The following is a 24,699-nucleotide window of genomic DNA, read 5'->3' on the forward strand; positions in this document are numbered from 1 at the left end:
GATCGCGCCGCTAGCCACCAATGTTAGACGGGGACCTGGAGGGTCGGCCGAGCACAGTGATCGCACAGACAGGTAACTTCCCCCCCACAGATGGACACCACACAAAGCTTATGGTAACACCTTTTATAGGCACTTCGGGTAGTAGAGTGGTACGATACAGGGCGATCAGGACACGATGATCCTCTCAATTCTAGTCTCTAGTAAGGGAAGGGGGTAGCGGGACAGTCTTGGTACCCACGGGTACGGGTGTGTAACGGTGATAGCTCACAATCCTCGAGCTCGGTGTTCGGATGGGTCAGACCGCGGCAGCGCCGGCAGGTCCCGAAGAGGTTGTAGGTGGCACGGGCCGCGGCAGCGCCAGCAGGTCCCAACGAGGATGAAGGTTACAACGGGCCGCGGCAGCGCCAGCAGGTCCCACGAGAATGCAGGTTGCAACGGGCCGCGGCAGCGCCAGCAGGTCCCACGAGGATGAAGGTTACAACGGGCCGCGGCAGCGCCAGCAGGTCCCACGAGAAGGCAGGTTGCAGAGGGCCGCGGCAGCGCCAGCAGGTCCCACGAGGATGAAGGTTGCAAAGGGCCGCGGCAGCGCCAGCAGGCAGGACAATAGTTCACAAGGCAGGGCTGTGGCAGCGCCAACAGTCCGTCAAGGATGAGTTCGTCGCGGTGTCTCTCGACTCCAGGATACAACTGTCTTCCTGTCCTGGGGCTGCCTCAGTTATAGGTCTGGCGCCCTTTGATGTCCGGACCCTCGCTCTTGGAGGTCGGGAGGTCTGGGATGAGGGAGTCCAGACACCCAGCAGGGGGGTGGAGCCAGCGCCCGAGGAGGCTGGGGGTGCTCGGCACCTGGCGGGGGAGAGCCGTCGACACTTCGTACTCCCATTGACCTGCCAAGTGGGCCGTTCACCTCCTGGGTGGAGGGTGGTGCCGGGATGTCGGGGCCGGGCCAGGCCCAGGGTTGGGGTCGGGCTGAGGCCGCGCGGCCGCGTGGTGCCGTGTCCAAGATGGCGGCTGGGCCGGGCAATGGTGCTGACGGTGGCCCGGGCCCTGTCCTGCGGGGAGGGAGCGAGCCCTTCATGTGGCCTGTCCAACAAAAGTTTATTTGCTTTCAGCTCTGGGTGGAAATGCACAGAGTCCAATCTGTCGAGTGTTTCGTCTTTCTTGAGTTACTATGTCTCACATATGTTTGAATGCTCATTGGTTTGCATTACAAATGGTAACTAATCATCTACGTTCAATTTCAATGTTTATACTTCAAAGGAGAGATATTCATACTTCAGTGGACGGGTAAGTCTGTCGGCAAGGTAAATTTACAGCGAGAACATTTGGGGACCTGTGCCCGTGTCCTATCTCCAACCCAAGGTCTTTGGCTGAAGCCAACAGTCATCCGTATCAAAGCAGCCTAGCTTCCTCCAAAGGTCACATAACAGTTAAATATATGTAAAAGTTACAATTTTAAGCACATGCCACTTTTATCAAGCATAAAAGCAGTGTTTTTACAGAAGAGCGTTTGGCAGGAAATCCATTGCTGGCAAGTTATTTTTCTTAGTTCTATTAAGGTCCAAGGCCTTCAATCCATCAATTAATCAGGGATTTGTAAAGCGCACTATTCACCCATGAGGGTCTAAAGGCGCTAAAATCATACACAACTAAGATAAGGCAGCTTTGCATTTTATAATTAACAAGTTAGCAAGGGAAACTTTGCGTTTATGTCAAGTGATCATTCTACATAAACAGGAGCATGTTGCAATAAACATTCTGGAAGCACAATTCAAAATAGGGAATCAATTGCTTAATGCTTGACCAAAAGCTCAATTTGGTATGTTTCTCTTTTTGGCTTTCACACATTGCTGCTACCAACACAGACAGGGACATGCTTGCATTCAAATATATAATTGCAGTGCAATCATGGAAAAAACATACCCTACCTCTCACAGATGACATTGGATATCAAAAATGTTAAAAAGGGTCAGGGAAAACTTTCCATCACTCAAGAACGTATTGTACTAAGAGGTTTGAGAATTGTTATACCTTAGAACTTGAGGCAACAAGTTTTTGAACTGGCACACAAAGGACATTGTGGCATTGTAGCCACTAAGAGAGCCCTCCGAGACAGAGTGTGGTTTCCTCCCCTTCATGAGCGAGTTGAAAAGGAACTGAAAACCTGTCTCAGGTGTAACTGCTCATCCCAAAACAACATAGCAACCGCCAAATATGTCGGACCTTTCTATACCAGCGTGGGACAAAATTGCAGTTGATGTCTTTGGATCCCTAAACAATCAATCAATACATTTATAGAGCGCGCTACTCACCCGTGAGGGTCTCAAGGCGCTGAAGGGAGGGGGGGGTGTGTCGCTACTGCTCAAAGAGCCAGGTCTTGAGGTGTTTTCAGAAGGTGAGATGGTCCTGGGTCAGTCGTAGGTGCGCGGGGAGGGAGTTCCATGTTTTGGCTGCCAGGTAGGAGAAGGATCTTCCTCCGGTGGTGGTTCTGCGAATTCGTGGGACGGTGGCGAGGGCGAAGCTGGCGGAGCGGAGCTGGCGGGTGGGGTTGTAGAACGAGAGCCGGTTGTTGAGGTATTCGGGGCCCTTGTCGTGTAGCGCTTTGTGTGCGTGGGTGAGGAGCCTGAATGTGATCCTCTTGCATACGGGGAGCCAGTGCAGGTCTTTCAGGTGGGCGGATATGTGGCTGTGGCGAGGGATGTCGAGGATGAGTCGTGCGGAGGCGTTCTGTATGCGTTGAAGTAGTGTCTGAAGTTTGGCCGTGGTTCCTGCGTATAGGGCGTTTCCGTAGTCCAGTCGGCTCGTGACGAGGGCCTGGGTGATGGTTTTCCTGGTTTCGTTGGGGATCCAACGGAACATTTTACGGAGCATGCGCAGGGTGTTGAAGCAAGATGACGAGACCGCGTTGACTTGTTTGGTCATCGTGAGGGAGGAGTCCAGGATGAATCCCAGGTTGCGTGCGTGGATCGTGGGTGTTGGCGCTGAGCCCAGTGCTGTGGGCCACCAGGAGTCATCCCAGGCGGATGTGGATTGTCCGAGGATGAAGACCTCCGTTTTGTCTGAGTTCAGCTTCAGGTGACTGAGCTTCATCCATTCTGCGACGTCTTTCATTCCTTCATGGAGGTTGGTTTTGGCGGTGTGGGTCTTTGGTGAGGGAGAGTATGAGTTGGGTGTCGTCGGCGTAGGAGATGATGATGATGTTGATGTTGTTTGCGTGCGATGGTGGAGAGGGGGCTCATGTAGATATTGAAGAGGGTAGGGCTGAGCGAGGAGCCTTGGGGTACTCCGCAGATGATCTCGGTGGCCGCTGATCAGAAGGGAGGGAGGCGGACTCTCTGGGTTATGTTGGAGACAATGGACATCATCTCATGGTAGTCATTGAGGAGTAGTCACGTTTTCCCTTAGTGAAAGATTCATTATCAACCACCTATGCCAGTCATCAAGATGCTGGATGATATTTTCTCAGCATGGGATTTTTTTCTCTCCATTATTAAATCTGACAACGGTTCACCCTCCAAGAGCAGAGAGTTTAAGGACTTTCTTACTCATCTGAACGTCAAGCATAAGAAAAGCACACCTCTGTGGACACAGGCAAATGGCATTGTTGAATGATCTATAGCCACTCTGAAGAAAGTGGTTCATAGCGCTGCGGTACAAGGAATCAATATCTGGTTCAGCCCTTCGTGCCTATCGCCAACTCCCCATTCCACAACATGTGAAAGCCCTGCCACCTTGCTGTTGGAGAGAGCCATTGGGACAAAGCTACCACAATTGATCACGAGCCGAATGATAAACACTGATGAAATATGTTGTTACAGACACTTCTCGCAGAAGCAAAATGAAGACTTATGCAGATAGGCATAGATGCACACCTAAGAACACGGTTTTCGGAAAAGAAGGCCTGGTCCTTGTCAAACAAAAACCGAAGTGCAAGGCCGATGCTCCATTTGAAGCGGATTTATTGAGAGTTGTGACCAGTAAAGGACATATGGTGACCGCTCAATGTCCTGTAAAGTCCATTACGAGAGACTTGTCACATTTCAAGCTTCTGCCTCAGTTTATCGGCTACAGACATCACGAGTGAGACAAGTCCACCTGAGTGCCCAAGTCCAGCATCTGAGCCTACATCTACGATGCCAGTTGACTGCAACTCCTTCACCTCGTACGATTCGATCTGGAATACTGATGTGACCACCTCAATGACTCATTGAGGAACTCTAATGTATATAAGTTGTCCGTACTTCTTATTTAACAAAGGGGGAGCTCTAGTATTGTGTTATCAAGTGCAGTAGGACCCTTGTGGTACTCTGTGGACTCCTTTCAAAGTTACTTAATCACTTGTGAGGTATCTGGAAGTGTTCAATAAAGTTTGACGTACTGCGTTCGGTTAACCGCTGATTGCTGAAGAATAAATACGTGTTACAGAGCTGTGTGTGACATGGTCATTTGCATGCTCCAGAGCTGGGGAGGACACAACAGGTGACAACCCACATTAAGGAATAATCACAAAGTTTGTCAGTGTGAACCCTGAAAGCCACTAAATTAACCTGGGCTCAACTCCCTGGTAGGTATAGCACAGAGCAGAACTGTTTAAATTAGTGCAATCTGTAAAGTATTTATGCAGTACCAAAACCGTAATAAAGTCCAAATCCAAAACCATAAAAAGACCCAAACCAAATTAGAAAAATAGAGTAACCTATAATAAACAAGATGTCAAAAATCCATTAAATTGAACCGGAGATATGAATGTTTAAAGTTTCAAGTTGGAATCGCACCAAGAAGCATGTTTTGGTACTGATTACGCGTCAGATAAATCAACCAGGTTAATTCACCCCAGGACCTCAGAGCAGGCACTTAGAAACTCACAGGGTCTCAGGAAGAGGCCTACAGAAGGGTCCAGTCCAGGCCCTCTTACCACTGATCAGCTGGCCAATTGCAGGAAAGGGGAGCAGGTCCAGTCCTTCATGGCTGCTCTCTGCTTACAGATAGCACGTCCAGTCATCGTCTCTTCTTCCTCAGGTCCAGGAGTGTTCTGAAGTGGATGCCTTGAGGAGCAGCATTTATGTTGGACATGCGCTGGTGGGAGGAAATGACTCCTGGGCATGCCCTAACTAATAGGATTACAATTCCTGGGGCCAACCCTACCCACTTTAGGCATTTTCAGGATGGCCTAAGTCTTTGGCCATACTAAACTTTGTCTCTCATGTCTAAGAGTGTGTGTGGGTGGGGAGTTTACTGTAATAATCCAAGTGTCTCCCCACATCTAACTTTAAAATACAGTTTTGGCAGCCACTGTACCTATAATAACACCAGAGACAGAAGTCTGGTAGAACAAAAGCAGGGTTTTCTAGCAACCAGATAGTGGACACACAAATAGTTTTGACATCCTGTTTCTGCCTTTCATGTGTGCCCAAGTGTTGTATACAGGACCACTGTAATTATTCCACAGTGGGAGGGCCAAATATGTGGCAGGGTTGAGTAAATTATTTGGTAAGAGAAGCCAAAATATGCAGTGTAATGAGGCACATTGTATGATTATATTACATAACTATTTTTTCATTTTTACACTTCACACTGTCTGGGCATTGATTGCACCTCATTTGTTCCGGTTTAACACTGGAACATAACAAAAAGTAACAGAAAGGTGACCAGTCAAACTTTGCAAAGGGCCTTCCACATAGCAGCAACACGTGTCACTGTGCCTTTAGTAACTTGTGAACTGTTTGAGCTTGAAACATTTGTATTTGTTCAAATCCGCAGATTATGCAGCAGATGGTGGATTATGTGTCAAATGCAGCAAATCTATAAATATTATAATTATAATCATGTGAACCACCACAGTACAATCACATAATTCTAGTGGCCCTGGTTACATGTAACCCCAGCAGACTTGTCAAGCAGGATTTTACATTATAATGGCAAAAAGGATGCTTACAGACCCCACCTTTCATTTTCTGGGAGGTTCAAATGAGTAATTCTTGCCCATTCAGGTCTGTCTTTTGCTCCTGGCAAGGCATTTCACACCTTTTTGCATACCTATTCAAATAATCAGTGACTGGGAGAAGTGGGAGAGCAATTGTAAATTTAGGCTTGAGCAACTTAAGGCAGAGAAAGGGTGACTTTCTAAAAGTGACTTTCCTTTAATATCTATTAGAAATCCAACTTAACCATTGAAATAAATGTATAAATACTATTAAAAATAGTGGTTTGTTTATTTTTGTGGCTAGTTCCATTATTGCAATACAATATTGGGAGTTTTAATATGTACTCCTGGTTTTCTGGTTTGTCATATCAAGAGTTTATTTTCACAGGTTGAATTTCAGTTTTTTCACTGCTACTTTCAGGCTACACTGGTCGGCCTGAAGGCATGTTTTACACTGTCACTGTAGTGGATTTATCAATAGGTACTACAGTCCACTAGAGGCGTTTAACTCGCAGGCCCTAAATACACTTTCTACCATATACTAAGGACATTGAGTTAAGTTACTTATGCCAATTAGGTATACGCCAAGCTAATCATGTTGAAAGAAGGAGCACAATCACTTTACCCCTAGTTAGCAGATGTAAAATTCAGAGTTTCAAAGCACAACGCAAAATATTTGTGGAGACCACACAGAAGAGGGGAATTTCCTACAGTTTTATTCAGCAAATAAGTCTTGCTTATTGCAGTCACCACTTCCCTTGTTTGTGTCAAGTAAAGTGAATGCTTAGACTTTATAGAATGTGTGGCTTGAGCTATACAGGGTTTATATTTTGCTGTCCAAAATCGAGCACCTCTGTTATCATGGTGACACTTCTTAGAATAGATTTTCAATTTTGCAACTGGTTTGCACCCACCCTTTAAAAGTGAGCTTAAAATTGCGCTACTTGGCTGCTTCAAAGATTCAAAGGCTTCACCCATTAAACAATTGTATCTGTTACAAAAAAAAGAAAAATTTTAGTGTCAGGTTAGATAAAAAGACATTCTCTGCAGGGCTGAAATGTCTTCACCAACTCCATGTGTAGGTCTTTTTCTTTTTTCTTTTCAAATCTTTATTTCGGCATTACGCCATAAAAGAACAAATTAAACATTGCAATTCAGTAAAAATTAATAACATTCAGTTGAAATATAAAACACATTCTATGTAACTGTGCAACGTATGTTAGAGAACACTTGGAGCATAACAATAAAATCATATGAGACAGGAGGACACCTCAATAATTCTAAAAGCAGTTTCAGTTAAGGAATGCTATTGCAAACAAATTCAAGTCCATAGTTCAAGACCATAGATTGAGGAAACTTGGTTCACAGCTGATAGCCCATTTTTTTCCTACGGTAGCAAATAGAAAGTAAAAATCTACTAACACTAAATGTTATCTGTTGCGAAGTGTTTGTAGTTAAAATTCTCAGAGCCTGAGGGCAGGACCTCAAGCCTAATAATAGGCATATTGGTTTAATCCATCTTTTCCTTTCTTGACCGTAGATAGGACAGAAGAAAAGAATATGCTGCTCATTCTCTTTTTGGTTATTTTCACAAAGTGAGCAAACTTCGTCCAGTACCTCGGAAGATGGATCACGGTTCCTTGCCCAACGAGCCAAAGTTGATTTTATTAAAAGATTGCCATATCTGAACTTTAAAAATAGTGTTTTGGCAAGTGGGGGCTCTATTTCGTCCATAAAGGCCTCATATAAGGGTTCATCCTTAAAATTTAGAATTTTTGAAACTAATGAGCCACTAGTTATGGTATTTACAGTCACATTTGCTACATAGGACCAAAAAGCTTTTTTCAGGACTAGTTTGGGATTTGATGGTAACAGCTCAGGGTACTCCCAGAAATGTTTCAGGCCTATATTGTTAAACCAAGTGCTAACATGCCTAAGCCATGGGATTTTTTTCTGGCTGTCCAGCGCCATGATCTCTATCAGCCCTTCTCTATATGCTTGAAGTTCGGGGACATGCCACAATCTTACCCAGAGCATAAGCGGTCTAATAAGAACGTGGTGATCTGTTTTTAAAATTAAGGTCCAATTGCAGAGGTACTAATGGAGTTCCTCTCGGAACCCTTACCAAGCTTCGCATGAAATTATTATCTTGGATACTAAAGGTCTCCTTGGACCCTGACCCCCACAATTCGGCACCGTTAAGCACTGATGATTGAACTTTAAATTTAAAAAGTTCCATTACTGGAAGCACCGCTTTACTAGTGCTTAAGCTTTGCTCTCTAAGTATTGGTTTGACATTCTGAGCAAATAGCAATTTGCTTTTTTCCAATTGTGCTTTCCAGGTAAAGTTGGAATCTAGTGTCACCCCTAAATATGAAAAGTGAGGCACTGACTCCAACTTTATTCCTTTTAAGGTTAGGCAACCCTTGTCTGGTTTGGTTGGGTTTAGGGCCATGTATTTCGTTTTCTTTACGTTAATCTCTAGCCCCTTTTGACTACAATAATCATTAAAAGTATTCAATAAAATCTGCAAGCCATTTTTTGTTTGGGATATCAAGATAGTATCGTCAGCAAATAATAGAGATGCTACCCTTTCGCCATTTAATTTAGGTGCATCATTTTTACATCTTTCTAGGTATGAGGGAATATCATTCACAAAGATCGAAAAAAGCGTGGGGGCCAGAACACATCCTTGGCGAACTCCACGTTCAATTGGAATTTTTCGTGATAATTCGCCATTTTGACCCCATCTGATTCTCGCGAAGTTCCCTTCATGTAATTTTATAATCTGAGCTACTATATTGTTTGGCATGCCCGCTGTACTCAGCGTTTTCCACAGAAGATCACGTGGCACCAGATCGAATGCTGCCCTTAAATCAACAAAGGCAACATATAAGTGGGCCTTTTTTATCTTTACGTACTTCCAATAGAGGCAGCAAAATCTAAAGCACTGATCAATAGTGCTGACTTTTGTTCTAAACCCGGCTTGGAATTTAGTCAAAAATGAATTTTCATCCAACCAATTACTCACTCGTACTAAAATATGGCGTGAGTAAATTTTCTGAAGGATGTCCATTAAGCTTATTGGCCGATAATTACAGGGATCCTTCCTGTCTCCTTTTTTGTATATTAAAACAATTTCAGCTCCCTTCCAGCTTTCAGGAAATTCTAAGCTGTATGATAGTTTATTGCACAGATAGTTAATATATGGTGCCCATATTTTCAAATCATGCTTGTAAAGATCCCCGGGGATTTTGTCCAAACCTGGAGCTTTCCCAGTTTTTACTTGGCTTATAGCCAACTCTGTTTCCCCCAAGGTAAAAACAAGCGGATCTGCTGGAGTTTCATAACTTGCTGCGTTGGATGCTATGTGAGGATCGTCATATTTTCTATACAAATTGGTAAAATGGGTTACCCAGGTTTGCTCATCTAAAAAAGTGTCCTTAACCACCCTTCCTACGTTATTCCCATTTGCTATCAACCTCCAAAAAGCTACAGTGTCATGTGATCTTGCAGCTGACAACAATTCCGCGCATTTCTCTTCCTCCCACGCAATTTTTGATGTCCTTTGGACGGTTTTGTAGTTACTTCTAGCTTTTTGTACATCCAATTGCGATTTGGATTTAATCGCAATTAACAATTCCCTCTTGCAATCTCTACAGGCTCTGTCATACCAGGGCTTGCTATGAGACAAATTCTGAGTCTTCTGCTGGGTTTTTTTAGGCATTTTTGTTACCAGTAATTTTAATTTAAGAAAAAACTCCTGGTGTATAGTCAAAAAGGGAGTTTTAACTTCCTCGGGGGTTAAACTTAAGTATGTAGCAAAGGTCCCAGCAAAAAGTGAGTATATTTCGCTGAGAATATCATTACGATCCAAAATAAATGGCCATTTTAGCGATCTCCTGTTGTTACTAATATGGATCTCATTACCATCACCAACACCTTCCTCAGATGAGAGTGGTAAAAAAGGATCACTAAATAGTACAGCGTCTAGTGTCAAATTTAATGGAAAATGATCACTTTCGGCCCTCTCCATTATTTCGAGATCAATAAGATACGACCAGAGGGGGATGGAAACTATTACAAAATCCAAATTACTATTATAGGTGTTCCTACTAAAGGTTGGTTTTTTTAAGATGTCAGATGGTAACCGACCGTTACAAGCCCTAAGGTGGTGCTCTGTGCATAATTTGATCAGTTGTAGAGCCAGTGTGGAACATTTAACCGATTTGATATTCCCGAGGAAGGGGATTTTATTTGCCTGATCTTCTTCCTCAAAAATCTCACTTAGGCCCGAAACAGGTTCGTAGTTACAATTCAGATCCCCAGCCAAGATGACAAAATCCTCCCTAGGATCCAACCCACTCAAAAAACAATCTAACTTAAAAACAATTGAAGATTCCTTTGAAGAGGAGGTTGGCCTATTATAGATATTTATTAGGAATAATTTATTCCCATTGGAGGTTGTTATTTTTAATGCTAGGATATCTACAGAATTTGTGTCTATCACCTCAATATTAACCTCTAGATTGATTTTTGCCCAGATCAAGAGACCCCCAGACGGCCTACCACTTCTAGAGGGGGTTGCTCCAATACCATAGGTCTTGTAGCCCACCCTGTGGGGATTATCGACTGCCCATGTTTCCTGAAGTAAGCAAAAATCGAAGGATTCTATAAAAGTAGCCCACTCAGGATCCCTCAGATTGCTAGTAACCCCGGCTATATTCCAGCTAACCAGCCTAACCGGCGCCCCTAGTGCAGAAGACATAGCAATATCAACCCTTGGCGTCTCATCGCCAGTATGTGTCACCTGTTGGGTTACCGAAAATATTCCCTCAGAAGGTAAGTAACTTAAAGTGCGTGTTGGTTCTACCTGTTCTTCAGGAACATTATCATAACATATTACATTTCTAACCAGAGATCGGGATACATTGGTTGACAATAAATTACACTCAATTGCAACTCCCAGAACAGTGGGATTACTTATGTCTCTTCCCTCATCCCCCCCACTCGGGAAACTTCAATCGCAATTATCAAGACTACTGAAAACGTCAAATCGATTTGATGTTTCAAGTGGTGTGAAAGGTTTTAGATGATCCATCCTTCTGTCTTGAAAGTTTTGATTTCGATCTGGAACTGTCACAGAGCAAGGGGCATAATACGTATTTCTCATGCTCTGTTGAATCGGAGGATACTGGGCATATTGTCTACTCCCAACATTCTGTACAATTGGATAATTAGGTGGCTGAGTTTGGGTTATACAGTGTGAAGGGGGAAACTGAGATGGGAACACCACTGACCTTGGATAAAAATACGTTAGGGATCTTGGGATTATAGTATTATTAGAGCTGCCCATCTGCCAATTCAATATAAAATGGACCGCATTTTGGTCCCTAAAGTTCACAACCACTACGTCACCTTCGATGTCTTTGGTTCTGCCCCCCAACCAATCAAGGCGACGAACATGAACTATTTCCCCATTGATGTGATTTGCAATAGGCCTATGCATTCTCAGCCAATGCGTTATCTTATTTTTTAATTGAAAAAAACCCTCCCTCTTATTTTGTTCCAGGGCCGGCACACCTGTTAGGACTACCACATAGGGTAATGCCTCTGGTGGAAGTTCGGGCAATGGGACCCTTTTTGGTTTCCCCCAGGTGCGTCTAGATTCCCTCACCTCCCTTGTTGAATCTGTCAAAGCTAGATTAGATGTATTACCAGTGCTTTTGGATGTATTATCACTAGTTTTGTTAGCAACAGTACCCAGCAGTTGATCACCAGTTTTTGCTTGAGATGGTCTAGGGGATGCATGGTGATGAACAATAGCTGATACTATATTCCCCAAAGGTTTGGGGGCAGATATAGTTGGGGAAGGGATAGGAGCAATATAAGGGGAAGTACATGGAGGAGGTTGGACAGTAGATGACAACATTTGTGGTGCGTAGTTAGATGCCTGACTGTCTACATTGATAACACCTTTATGGCCTACAAGGTCTTTAATGGCCAATGCATTCTCAATTTTTGACAGTCTACACTCCACCTCCATTAACCTCTCCAAAATAGATGCAGAGTACGATCTAATCAGATTCCCAATATCAAGAAGGGACACAAGATCCTTATTCTCAATATGAACATCATCAATCACACTGGTGTCCATACTGTCCTCCTTGTCTGCAGATGTGTTCGGTAGGACTGGGGATGTAGGTATGGTATAGATCCCCTCTGAATCTGATTGTACAACACAGGGGTTCTTGGCAACCGTAATCAATTTTTTGCCAAAGTCAGAGCAGCTCAATTTGGGTTGCAATGGATCCCTCCTTTTCCGCCGTTTTTTGTTCGGCGGCGGACCATAAATGTTTCCCGTAGGTGGTAATTTTTTGGCCTTATTACGGGCTGCATGCAATTGTAACAAAGCATCTCCCTTTAGTGTCATTAAGCTACTTCCAATAGAGGTTACAGACAGGTCAATCGTATCCGATCTAGATACAGTGTCCGGTGAAAGTACAGCCATATTAATTTCCGGGAGTATACTATCCAATATCGGAATCATCTCATTGGCTATTATCCCAGTAACAGTGTCAGAAGGTCCAATCACGGGAGATAAGGGTAATGAGGCAGACCCATTCTTTATGCTTTCCACGGAACGGCGGCGGTCTGCCCGCCGCTCCGCCAGGACAATCTCCCTAGCGATATCAGGCGATGATTTAGAAAAATAATTATCCAAGGTCCCATTGAGCAACAGACCCTGTTTGTCCTGCACAGGCTGCGCAACGTTATTGGCAGCCATCTATGAGTAACAGGGAGCAGTTGGTAAAGCAAATTGGCGAAGATAATACAGAATTTACATAAATAGTCAATACCTGTAAACAAATGGTTATGCCCGGCCCGGCCTCCTCGGTTCTCGGAGGGTCTCAGAGGGTCGGCCCTTAGTCCGGGCTTTGTCCCGGGCTGTGTCCCGCACACGCGTCCCGCTAACGCGCTATATCCCCACTTGTTATACAGGAAGTTAGCCAAAGGGGAGGGGTTACGGGAAGAGGCGGCAGGTGTGCTCGGTGTTGCTCGCACAGCCTGGTGGGCCTCGCAGTCCCGCAATCAGCAAATCCCTTGGCACAGCTTCTCCAACAAACAGTCCGTAGGCAGGACTCACGGGCACAAGGGAGCTTCCAAGCAGCAAAAAGTCTGTTTACACTTAACTCCTCGGCGAGCGGCTCCCGCGGAGCGGGGGCCGCGAGGAGTTATGAAGGTGGACCCAGAGGGGAGGGGTCACGGGAAGAGGCGGCAGGTGTGCTCGGTGTTGCTCGCACAGCCTGGTGGGCCTCGCAGTCCCGCAATCAGCAAATCCCTTGGCACAGCTTCTCCAACAAACAGTCCGTAGGCAGGACTCACGGGCACAAGGGAGCTTCCAAGCAGCAAAAAGTCAGTTTACACTTAACTCCTCGGCGAGCGGCACATTGATTATGTAGATCCTTCCTACTACCAGTCCTAAAAATCATAGTGCCAGAGCTTAAACTTGACCACTTGCAGCAGAAGGAGCTAATCTGCTGTTGGAGCCTATTTTCGGATTACCTACCAAAGAGGATTGTAGATACATACTTTATATGACCACATGTTCATACTCCATGCGCGAGTCCATTGTGGTAGAAGGAGCGCAGTAATTTAGGACAGCTTGAAACCTTTACTTTTTTTCTTCAAACGTCTCAAGGATAGTATGTGGTCAGGGTAGATACATTTATCCTTTGTTCGATGTGTAGTTCAGAGGGTCCACAGCATAACACCTGTACATAGATATGTGCTTTATATGTTACTGTCATTTCTTTGCAGGATTTGGCTCTTTAGGAGAGTGACGTGAAGGTTATCTTCAAGCTAATGTAACAAGATCGAATTAAGAAATTGGCACAATGCTGTAATCCATTACTTGTTGTGAACATTTTCTTTGCAAGAATAGAGGGACACTCTCAGATCCCTGTAAAGCCTCTTTCTTGCTTCTAGCAGGTTTTTGAATGATTATTACTGATAGTATTTTTTCTTTCTGTCCAATTAGTTTGGGTTGGATGACAGAACATTGCTGAACAAAGAAAGACTAAGCTGGCAGTATGAAGAGGCAAAAAAGAGGTAATTGGGTGAAGAGTGATTTGTGTTTTCCTTCCCAAACGTTGGGCTGCCAACCTGAAGAAGTACCCTGAATGTAAAATATGGTGGTTCAACGTCACTTTATTTATATGAATTTTTCAGACAATTGGGATATGTTCATTATTTTTGTACATGATATCGTAGTATGGTAATTGAAACTGCTAACCTTTTTTACCTCTCCTTTTAGTAAGAACTACACATTAACCCCCAATGGTATATCTGACATTTACACTGTTTTATATTAACATTTGATACCCAAATTGAACATGTTGGCTATCTTTTAGTACGTGTTTAGTGTACAATTGGCATTTTTATTGTTTTTCTTACATTTGTGAAATCACTTGGAGCTTTAAATGTGATCCAAGAATGGACCACTAAGCAAGAGGTTGTTTTGGCAGACTAGACTACCCAGAGTAGATGCTGTAGATATCTCGTAATTCATACACAATATTGTCCTGTCCCATATATCAGCAATTCTGGGATGTGGTACTACACACACTCTGCAAGAGTACAAACCAGAAACTTAGCAAAGACCCCAGACACGCCCTGCTAGACATAACCTCTAGCTTAGATACTAAAAGATATGCACTGGATTTAATTACTTTGTGTCTGAGTGTAGCGAAAAGGAACATAGCCAGGGCCGGGAAAAACTGTGACTCTCCGGATCTTGAGTGTTGGGTCTGAGAAATGGACCACAATATGAGAGATGCCCATGCATAAAGCCTAGGATAGCTTTACAAGCACTCTAAGGTCTGGGGTAACTGGATGGCATATGGAGGCATAGTCCAGGAATTAAATGCAACATTAAATGGTGCGACATATATGGATAGTGTAATTATTAATGGGGCAATAAACTAGGGCCATGGACATTGTGCAGTCAATAATGCTATTTTGTTATGCGAGGTCTCGTGTTATGATAATGACTGAAACCTCTAGAACTTTTCTATTCATTCTATGTAGGAACTATGTGATGCATCTTCATTGAAAATGTAAGAAAGTGGCTTTATAATAAAAAAAGAATGCTCCATCACTTGATCCTCATTTGGCAAATGTGCTCTTGTGTTGACCTCTGGCATGGGACAGTGAAGGTTTCTGCCACACTGCATGCAGTTTCCTCACAGTGCCCTGCTGTCCCTTCTGGGGATGCCCCACAGCATTCCTGCTAGTCCGTGCCAGTCAAAGAAGACTACAAAGCATTTCTGTTTACCTGTTGGACCACCCTGCGACATGTCCTTAGCGTTGAGGTTTGTGTGCCCTTCTGATCGTCAGTTAAAGTGTCCTGAATTATTGCCATTTTCCGAGATCAGCATTGATATTCACAAAGACAGAATGGTAACGTTGTATATATGACGAAATACAAATAAATGTACTAGTAAGATGATTTATTGTCGCAGCACTGTCCGTCTGTGCATCTACTACCCAAATGCCACATACATACATATGTATGTATTTACGCTACGCACAAATTCTCAATGTTAATCAAACCAAGAAAGAGTCGGCCCTCCAGGAATTTCTTCACAAATGATTTATTCCACTGGCTGACACTCTTCGAAGTCAAAGCCATCAGGTGTATGGGCATTTAGCATATACAAAGTAATTCCCTTTGAATACACAAGAGAATGACTATTATCTAAACACCCCTACTACTTGAACAAGCATGCCTAAGCAGTGTATGTGTCCTTAGTCATCCTAGATACCATGGAACAGATATTGGAAATATTATCGCAGTAACAAAGTAATCCCTTATGTACTTTGAATGCTAGTTTCGGCCTTGTTGCTTCCTGGGGGGAATGCCAAATGTCTGTCACCTTATAAGTTGCTCTTATTCACCTATGATATCTTTACACCTACAGAAGTCTCTGTATTGAGAGAATCCAAAGGGGTTAAGAGGATCGCCCAATTTTCATTCTTTATTAGAACATTAGAATGTCGAGCACTCCATTGAAGGCATTGTTAGTGGCAGCGGATGAGTAATGACTGGTACTTGCCTTCAGCTTCAACATTTAAATGTTTATTTTTGTCCATGTTTTATTTATTACATTCCACCCTTTGTGGGTTTGATGTTCTAATGGAATTATAGCCATTCTACCACGGTCAACTGCTGAGGGCCTGTTAAAGTGACTGTGCCTCACAACTGGAAATGACTTAAGAATAAGGTGTTTCCTGTATGTGATTAATCACTGCAATTTTTTTGGAAAGCTAAGTGCACTTCCTTGTCCAAAAAACTAGTTGCAAATGCAAGCCAAACCTTCAGCACCTAGGTACTATAAAGGGTCTGCAGACAATAAACGATCCCTCTGCAGACCGGAAAGGAAGTAGATGAAAAACAGAACTCCCAAAGACCTCTTAATACAGATCTCATCTGCTGAATATGCACACATTAGCCAAAGCAAAGGACTATAACCACAACATCAGAGACAATCTATACACAGCATTGAATGGCTCATCCGGGGCCCCTAATGTGATCATATCACCCACTTCTTGATTGAACTCCAGTGGCACCCCTCTTGCAGGCTCTCACATTCTTCAAACCAACTGAATAATTTAGAAATCTGTCACGACCAGTACCCCGCTTATCTTGCAGGCAAGCTCACCATCTCTGGAGGATCTCAGCCTACCTACATCCAGGACCGCAAAGTAAGAGAACAAAAAAAGAAAGCAGGCCTTTTCAGTCCTTGTCCTCCAGATCCTGAACCAACATCCCCATATCCATCAGGACCACCCTAATGCTGCTCCAGTTTAGGAATGATTTGAAGACTCACCTCTTTAGATAAAACTAAATCACAAAGCATTAGCGGTCCACGACCATCTCCTCTTACTCATTAAATGTATGCTTGTCTTCAACCATATACAGCACTGTGCTGACTTTTAGCTAGGTTTGCGTTCTAGCCATACATACATACTACAGATAAAACCAGTCTTTAATTTATTTTCCTGTGTTGTCCAGCTGAGAACTCCTCATGGAATGTACTTTGCTTTGGAATGCTTTCTGGCCTTTAGGAAGGCCAACCATTTTCAGGGAGCTTCAAAGTTAATTGTTTGAGCCCTGGTACTTAAGTTTGCATTCTTTAGATCTCTCACCTTGATTTAATTTGAGCCTACTGTCATGTAAGACGAGACCTGCCCCCATGATGGTTGCATTGCTCCTTACCCTATTGGCGAAATGATGAATGCAGTAAAGGCGAGGCCCTGTGCCTCTGTGTGTGTGATGGTGCATTGCAGTTTGAAGTACTCTATGGCTGGCTCTTTCAGTCTCGGATATTGTTTTACTGGATTGCCCTATTTACATTTATTGTACTTTATGTAATGTAAAATATATTTGTTCAAGTCTTAGCCAGAATGGTTTGCTGCTGTCTGCCTAAATTGTTAGCTTCAGATAGATATCCTAATGTGCTTGAGTCCTGTGTGTGAAAGAAGTTAGGTTACTTAAACTGACATTATTTTTTTTTAAATGGGGTTGGTAACACAGGGCAGGACACAGTGTACTGTGAATTTTCTCATTTTGCGCAATTACACACATCTCAGGTTTGTGCGGCCTTCATGTTTGGAGTTGGCGAGGATTTGTAACTGATGAGTTGCCCGAGGCATTTCATTTAGTACCTTGTGACTAGTGCCCTTTTATGAAATCAACTTGTGATTTACTGGTAAAATACTGCAACAAATGTTACTTTGTCTGTGAAACACATAAAAACACAAGCATTAGAATTAACCCATAGATCTGCCATGCACTTGAGTCTTACCTAAAAACATACAACCTTTCTACAATGAACAAATAAAACGGATTTGTTTGATACTTCTTGTCATTGTGAGTGTCTGTTTCCTGCCTCGGTACCAGCGGTATTGACTGGTGAAGGGACGTCTGAGGAGAGTGGGTCCCCAGTGTTGTCATCTTAGGACGGATGTTTGGAATCATTTTTCTTTAAAGTGGTTGAAGCCCTGAGTTTTTTCTCTTGCTCTCTTAAATGCAAAATTCCTTCCAGATGCTAGAATAATTCAAATCTAAGTCCCTGGTTCCTCAACAGGGAGAGACCTTTCCTGGCAGTATGCAATGTTGTTTTCATGAAGCTAAAAATTATTCTAGTTGTGATTGAAAGCAACAGAAAGGGTGTGTGTTACATATCCGTTGGGCAGACCATTTTTATGCTTGCATAAGATTTTTAGCATTCTTTTAATGACCTGCAAGTTATTTTTGTGTGTTCTTGGCATAATATGTAATGATATTTGACAGCCCTACACATGCACTTAATTTTTATCACACTGTTTTATGATGTAGGTCCAATAATTGCAGTACTCTGTCATTTTCTGTTTTTCATTGATAATTGATGTAGGTAAGATAAGCCGCCCTGTTGCTGAAGGACTGTAGCTTTGCTGTAAATTCTACAGGGGAGGATAGTATAGCAAAGAGCAGAAATAGATTTGTATGTAATTGTTTACAAATTGGCATCGGAAGGTCCCCAACATTTTAGAAGTCTCCCTTTCAGTTTCGGTATCTGTAATTCCTTGAAACTAATACCACAATGCAATTTATATTTGCCATAATTATCTGGAGTTCATGGATTGGAAGATTCACACTTTTCCTGGGGGACATTTTTGCTGGGGCTGCAAAGGAGGAAGAATGCTATAAAACAGTGTGTGAACGTGCCTAGAAAATGTATATTCATAACCGTGAAGGACACTCGATAGAAGGAAGAGCTGTCCTAATTTAGAAAATGGCAGTGGAAACGTAATCTGATTTACACACGAGCTGTTTTAGAGTAGAACAGTAAACTTATATGATTAAACATCAGAAGTAGTGCTTTACATCTAAGGTGATGCTTCAAAATTGTAATTTTGCTCTGGAGGAGTTTACCTTTCAACGCAAAAAACATTTAAAGAATGTCTCCTGGCATCAGGAGTGTGTCAGGAAAAAAATAACTCAGTGAGCCATTTTAGTTTGCTAAGGATTTAAATTGTTTGTTTTGTACTTTTACAATTCTGTAACTCATTGGTTCTGCTACTGTTTAACAGCGCCTACCGTAACACAAACTAGAATAAAATATAATTCTCCATGCCTGGAAGTTACTCACCTTCGAACAAAATTTGATGAGTTACCAAAGTATAATCAGTCTCGGCACTTAATCACAAATCTCCCTGGACAAAGTCATTTTTTTTTCTCCAAGACTTAGCCTCTGAAAAAAACTGAACTCCTTTAAAAAAAATAGATTGTTTAAAAAAATGCTTGTAAGAAGCAAATTGCATTCATGCTCCTCATGTCTGCTAATATACATCATTGACAGAACAGTATTAAATAGACAAAGACACAAGGCATGGAACACTAAATCCGTCTGCTCTTAAGAAGGTCTGAAAGAGAAAGAAACCCACAAGGATCGTTGCAAACTGTAAATCAGTGTAACTTTTCCATTGATTATAGGGAAAAAGCAGAAGGCGCACAACTCTTCACTTGAACAGTGTAGTATATATTAGGCACAGAAGCAAGTATTATTCTAATCTTTTTACTGCTGGAAAAAAGCAAACATTCATAATCTCCATTTTTAGGTCTCGGCTAGAAACGTGCTGAAAGCGCGTTCTCGCCAGAGAACTATAGTCGGCGTCTCAGCAGTTTGAAGACGACGAAGTGAGACAAGACCTGGCCGTGCGCAGCGTTTTCCCATAGGATAACTTTGTGCGCGCGGCCAGGTCTTGTCTCCACAGCATGGCATTGCATACCGGATCGCGACGCGCGCCTCCCTGGAATGCAGGGGGAGTCTGCAGAGAGGCGCGCGGCGCTGATAAACAGGCAGGCACTGAGCTGCAATCACTTGTGAAAATGGCGAAAGGATTCTACATCAGCAACCTGCTGGCCATGGTGTGCATTTTGTTTGCCCGACAAAGCCTGGAGCCGACACCACGGTCGAATGACGTATAACTGGCAACGGCGGGAGGTTCCTTGTTGTTTTGGGGGTGGTATGCATGAGCTGCTGCTTGCTGGTGTCGCTGCGTTCCTTGTCCAACAACAGATAAAGGGGGTCGGACTGCCTGCTGCACTGGCGAACTGAACCACAAGCAGGACCTCTTGCTCTGCTGTAGTCTGTGGGTCAGGCGGGCAAGAGTTCCGGGCGTACATTACATCAGGTAAACCAACCAAGTGAACTCAAACACGGACAAGTCTCTCTACCACTATAATTAATGGTTATTTGTTTTCTTTACACACTGAAGCACTGAGAGAACTCTTTAGTAGCCGGTCACGAGTGAACTGACCATCGGGTTACAGAACCAGGAAGCATGATTGAACAAGTCATAGTGATCTCACAGCTAAAAAGTTTTATTCTGTGTCATTAAAATCGGTTAGCACCAGTCTTAAAACGCTATGCCAGACTGACCTTAAATCGTGTAGTATTCAGTTAAGGTGTAAAATAAAAGACATCCACTTTTGTTATGAAGATGAATCCTGAGCTGGAACGCATTTATTGTCTCTGTTGCACAAGTGTTTGATTTCCGAGCCTCCACTCCCTACAATACCTTCATGAGAAGTTTTTGACTGCTCGCACCATTACCCAGAGTCTCAAATGCCGAAAGGGTGTACATGGCACCCATTATGCAGTGCCATAGTAGGTGAGTCCCTGAGGCATTAGTGGTAAAAGGCCCCCAAACACCATCAAAATGTGCTCCCTCCATTTTCGATTGCTGGAAACTTCACACACTAAGATACAAATGACTGTACTTCAACTAGCACAATACCACAAAATTGAGTTTGTTCTCAGGAAATGTAACTCATGAAAGACAATGGAGTACTGATGAGAGCTTGCAGAAGAATTGAAACAATGGGAGACGGAGTGTGTCTGAGGACAGACGAGTAGTTTAACACATCTAGAATGAGACTGCGAAAGCATGTCCTGTTACTTCGGGGTTCTATAGTCTGAAAATGAGTCACCAACAGTTCCCCTGAGGACTAAATGCGGTACAGTTCAATCCTCTACCGTACCCACTGGCAACTGAAGTGAATAAAACACTGCACAGCCTTAAAGACAACTGCAGCTAAATGTATCCACCAAGATGACCATATACAAAAAGAAAAAATCATAACCAATTAGACTAATTTCTGCATAGGTATGAATGCATTCGCCATTAGAGGGAGCCTACTTGTAAGCTACAGTGATAGGAATACTAAATCACTACTTCGCACATACACAAAGTCATTAGCAATACATTTATTGAGCTTATTATTCACTCCAACAGCAATCCTTTCAATGCCCTAGAAGGAAGAAAGGCTGAATCAACCCTGCTGAGATTCAAATGGGAGATCCCTGGGCATTCCCAACAGTGACACAACAGTAACAGAACACCTCATTGCAACCTGCTGGCCATGGTGTGCATTTTGTTTGCCGTGACTGCTATTGCGACGATCATCGGGCTGTCTATCGTATATTCTAAAGAGATGTATAGAAATATGACCATTGCGTGAACGGAGCCCTCATGAGTTCTAATAAAGCAGCTGCGTGTTTCCCCGTGCTAGGGAGAGGTGCCGAGGCGCTGTGGGACGTGAGTTACAAAGGCAGGTGCCGCATATGTTTGCCTTCATTTACCTGCTTTCTGTCAGAGCTGAGCTTGCGCCTGCTCCACTTCTTCCAATCCAGAGCTCATCCCGGGGCACAAGCTGCTGCACTTTTATTGATCAACTCTTTATCCTCTGCCTAAATTATTTAACTGCCTCTCTGTGGTGAAGCATGTTTATTTCTTTATTGACTAGAGGGCGAACAAACACAGACTGGAGCACGAGCAAAAGAGGGTGGGGGAGGAGGGCCGGGTTTAGGGCAGTGCTTAATTTGTAAAAAAAAAAGTGCCAGGGCTTTCATTTGTAAAAAATTAAGTGAAAGGACACTCGTCAGGAGGCTACTGTAGTTTGCCATACAGATTGCCCCTGCCAGCATTGCCAATGCTTTTAACAACACAACTACTAACATCAAACCCCTTACAAGTGTGTCAATCTGGACTATTTCAGGCTGCCAAAGCTATAAGAATGGCTTGGTCGGCAAGTAATTTTTGATATATATTGAATTAATAATGTACTGTTGTTGTGGTCATCTTTAAATTGGCCAGACAGCGCCGCCATGTGGCAGACTGTTACAAGCACCAGTGCTGACAATTAAGTGCTGCGTGGAGCACCGGAAACCACTGGCTCAAATTGAGCAGGGTTGGCAAGACTAAGTCAGAGGGGTCTCTAGAAATACCACAGGCACAAGTGGATGTAAGATCTCTTGCTGGGCTTCCTGCCTCTGGGGAGCCCCCCAGAGGCCTCAGCAGGGGCAGAGGGAGCCTTCCCAGCCTGCCCAGACCCATCTGCAGCCTGCAGTCGCCTCTCCTCCAGGCCTTGAAGCCTAATCTTCAGCCTGTCCCTCAGGGTCCTTGTAGTAAAGGTCTGGCAGATGTCACAATCCTCAGGGACATGATCTTCAGGGAGGCAGAGTATGCAGATGTCGTGTGGATCAGACTTGGCCTTCTTCCTTCCACATGCTGGGCACTTGTCGAAGAGAGCAGGCATTTTAGAGCCCTAAAAAGCCTGAACAAATACACAGCAATGAAGGGAAACACCAAGTACACAATAGAAAACACTTTTAAAGCAAAAAGTGCACAAAAATCCAATAAACCCTTGAAAAAGGGCGAGCTCAATGCACCAGGGTCCTGTTAGCAGGAGCCGGAAAAAAGAACTGAAAGTAAGAGGGACCTGCTGTGCATTCTGGGATACTGGAAGAAGTTTTTGCTGTTAAAGCAAGGGAAATCTGGACAGGCTTTGCTGTTTGTGGATTTTTGGTGGAATTTCTAGTTGAAGTACTGGACAGTGTGGCCTGTGGATATAGGTTGCATTGTTTGTCTTTAAATTCTCTCTTAAGTGTCTTTGCAGTTCTGCAATTTTCTGACAGCTTAAGAGATTATTTTTGATTGCCGGGGTCCTCGCACATGGGCGGGACTATTCACTAGATTATGACTATACACAGAGATACCCCTACTACAGAACTGGAGTTACAGGACAAACTACTCCTTCCTAATCAAGCCAGCGCTACGTGTTAGCGCTAAAGCAAAACTTAGAACTCTATCTAACACACAAGTCTTGCTTGATAGTCTACCTACTGGGAGCACATGGTGTTAACCGTGGTGATTCTAAGCATTGAGAGCCTTTTTCAGACATTGGAGCAGAGCTGAACCCATGCCCGCCTTCAGGTTCTTAGTCACAATGTGAGAAATTTATACCAGCTGCGTACAACCTAAACTTGTAATCGTAAAGTCAATTTCCTAATCAAGCCACCAACTGCATGTACACTTTAGCACCGATTAACCACAACTGACATAATGGCTGACACTGCAAGAGTGCAATGGTCCACGACAGTTAATTAAATTCGTAGTTGCCAACATTTGAAAACAAGCATTTGCAATGTAATAGGTCTTGCATTTACGCGACTTTGAGCTATTGGCATTGTAAATGACAATGACTTTTATTTATGTTTTGGTTTTTAAAACATAAATATAAGACCTTGTCATTTACAATGCCAAGAGCTTAAACTCGCGTTCATTTACAATGCTAATAGCTCTAACTTTTGCAATGCCGAGACTGTTGCATTGTAAATGCTTGTTATATATTGTGTAACTTTTTGAACAGAGACATTTTACAAAAGAAAATGAGTGATTTATAACATTAATGATAAGAAGGTTAACAATAGAGTCAAAAAGATCTCTTGTGGATTGGGTGAACTATGACAATTAGCTGGATAATCTTTGTTACTAATATTTATTGATAAAATACATAGGACCTTATTATGATTACAGTGGCGGTGCGGGCACAGACGGTCTGACTGCCTTATTATGACTGGGGCGGTCGGACCGCATTGGCACCACCGCAACAGGTGGTGTTGCGCCTTTGAGGCTGCCCTATGCTTGCGCCAAGAATATTACGAGTTTCCTCTCTGCCAAGGTTTCATGGAGGTCAGCTCCATATTTACTTTAGAGTCTCATGGCCCTGCAGAACACTAGAGTCCTACTAGTATGACATTTCAGTATGTGCTAGTTGGTAAACAAAGTTTCTTTGAAGCTTTGTGTCCCACCAATCAGTCCATGCTACACACAGAAAAACCCAATCACATCTTGTGAACAGTCACCACCATAGTCCTTCTCTTGTTCCTCATCGATCCTTGAAAAATCCAGTCACTATCCATAGCCATTAAAACCAAGGGAGGAAACTCATACAACCAGTATTTGAAATCTCACATTTCTTCTGTAGCATTTTATGTATTTTGTAGATTAATTTAAATCATTGACCGTGTCAATTAAAGTTACGTGATTGGACCTCAGTTACAGTAGAAAATGGGATATATTATTTGTAGTTGTGCAGCTGATAATGAATTGATGGGAAAAAAGTAAAGTAATCACCCTCTGCAAACATGAAGAAAAACAACATTCCATTAATAACAGAATTTCCCCATTACCATATAGGTCTTGTATCACCTTAAAATCAGCTAAATAAATAAAAATCTTGAAGAAAAATGGCTGTATATTAGGGCATGTAGTAGATTTTCTTACCGCCCATTTTAATGAGGACAAAATGGCATCCCATTTTTGTTTAAAATCCACGTTAGAAAGCCATATAATCGGCATATGAGCACATCCCAAAATTAATATGC

At 43.1% G+C, this 24,699-nt stretch overlaps 1 protein-coding gene across 1 annotated transcript in view; it reads left to right on the forward strand.

The window, feature by feature from the left end:
• The window catches only part of WWC3 (WWC family member 3), a gene marked incomplete at its 5' end in the record, with an annotated part of 657,764 nt that overhangs the window by 400,122 nt on the left and 232,943 nt on the right, over positions 1-24,699 (forward strand). The window contains one exon of the mRNA XM_078658903.1: positions 13,962-14,032. Within this exon, the coding sequence (XP_078515029.1) occupies positions 13,962-14,032 (71 nt within the window). The remainder of the gene's footprint in view (positions 1-13,961; positions 14,033-24,699) is intronic.

Source organism: Lissotriton helveticus, chromosome 8, assembly GCF_964261635.1.
Source record: "Lissotriton helveticus chromosome 8, aLisHel1.1, whole genome shotgun sequence".
In the NCBI taxonomy this organism is placed as follows: Eukaryota; Metazoa; Chordata; class Amphibia; order Caudata; family Salamandridae; genus Lissotriton; species Lissotriton helveticus.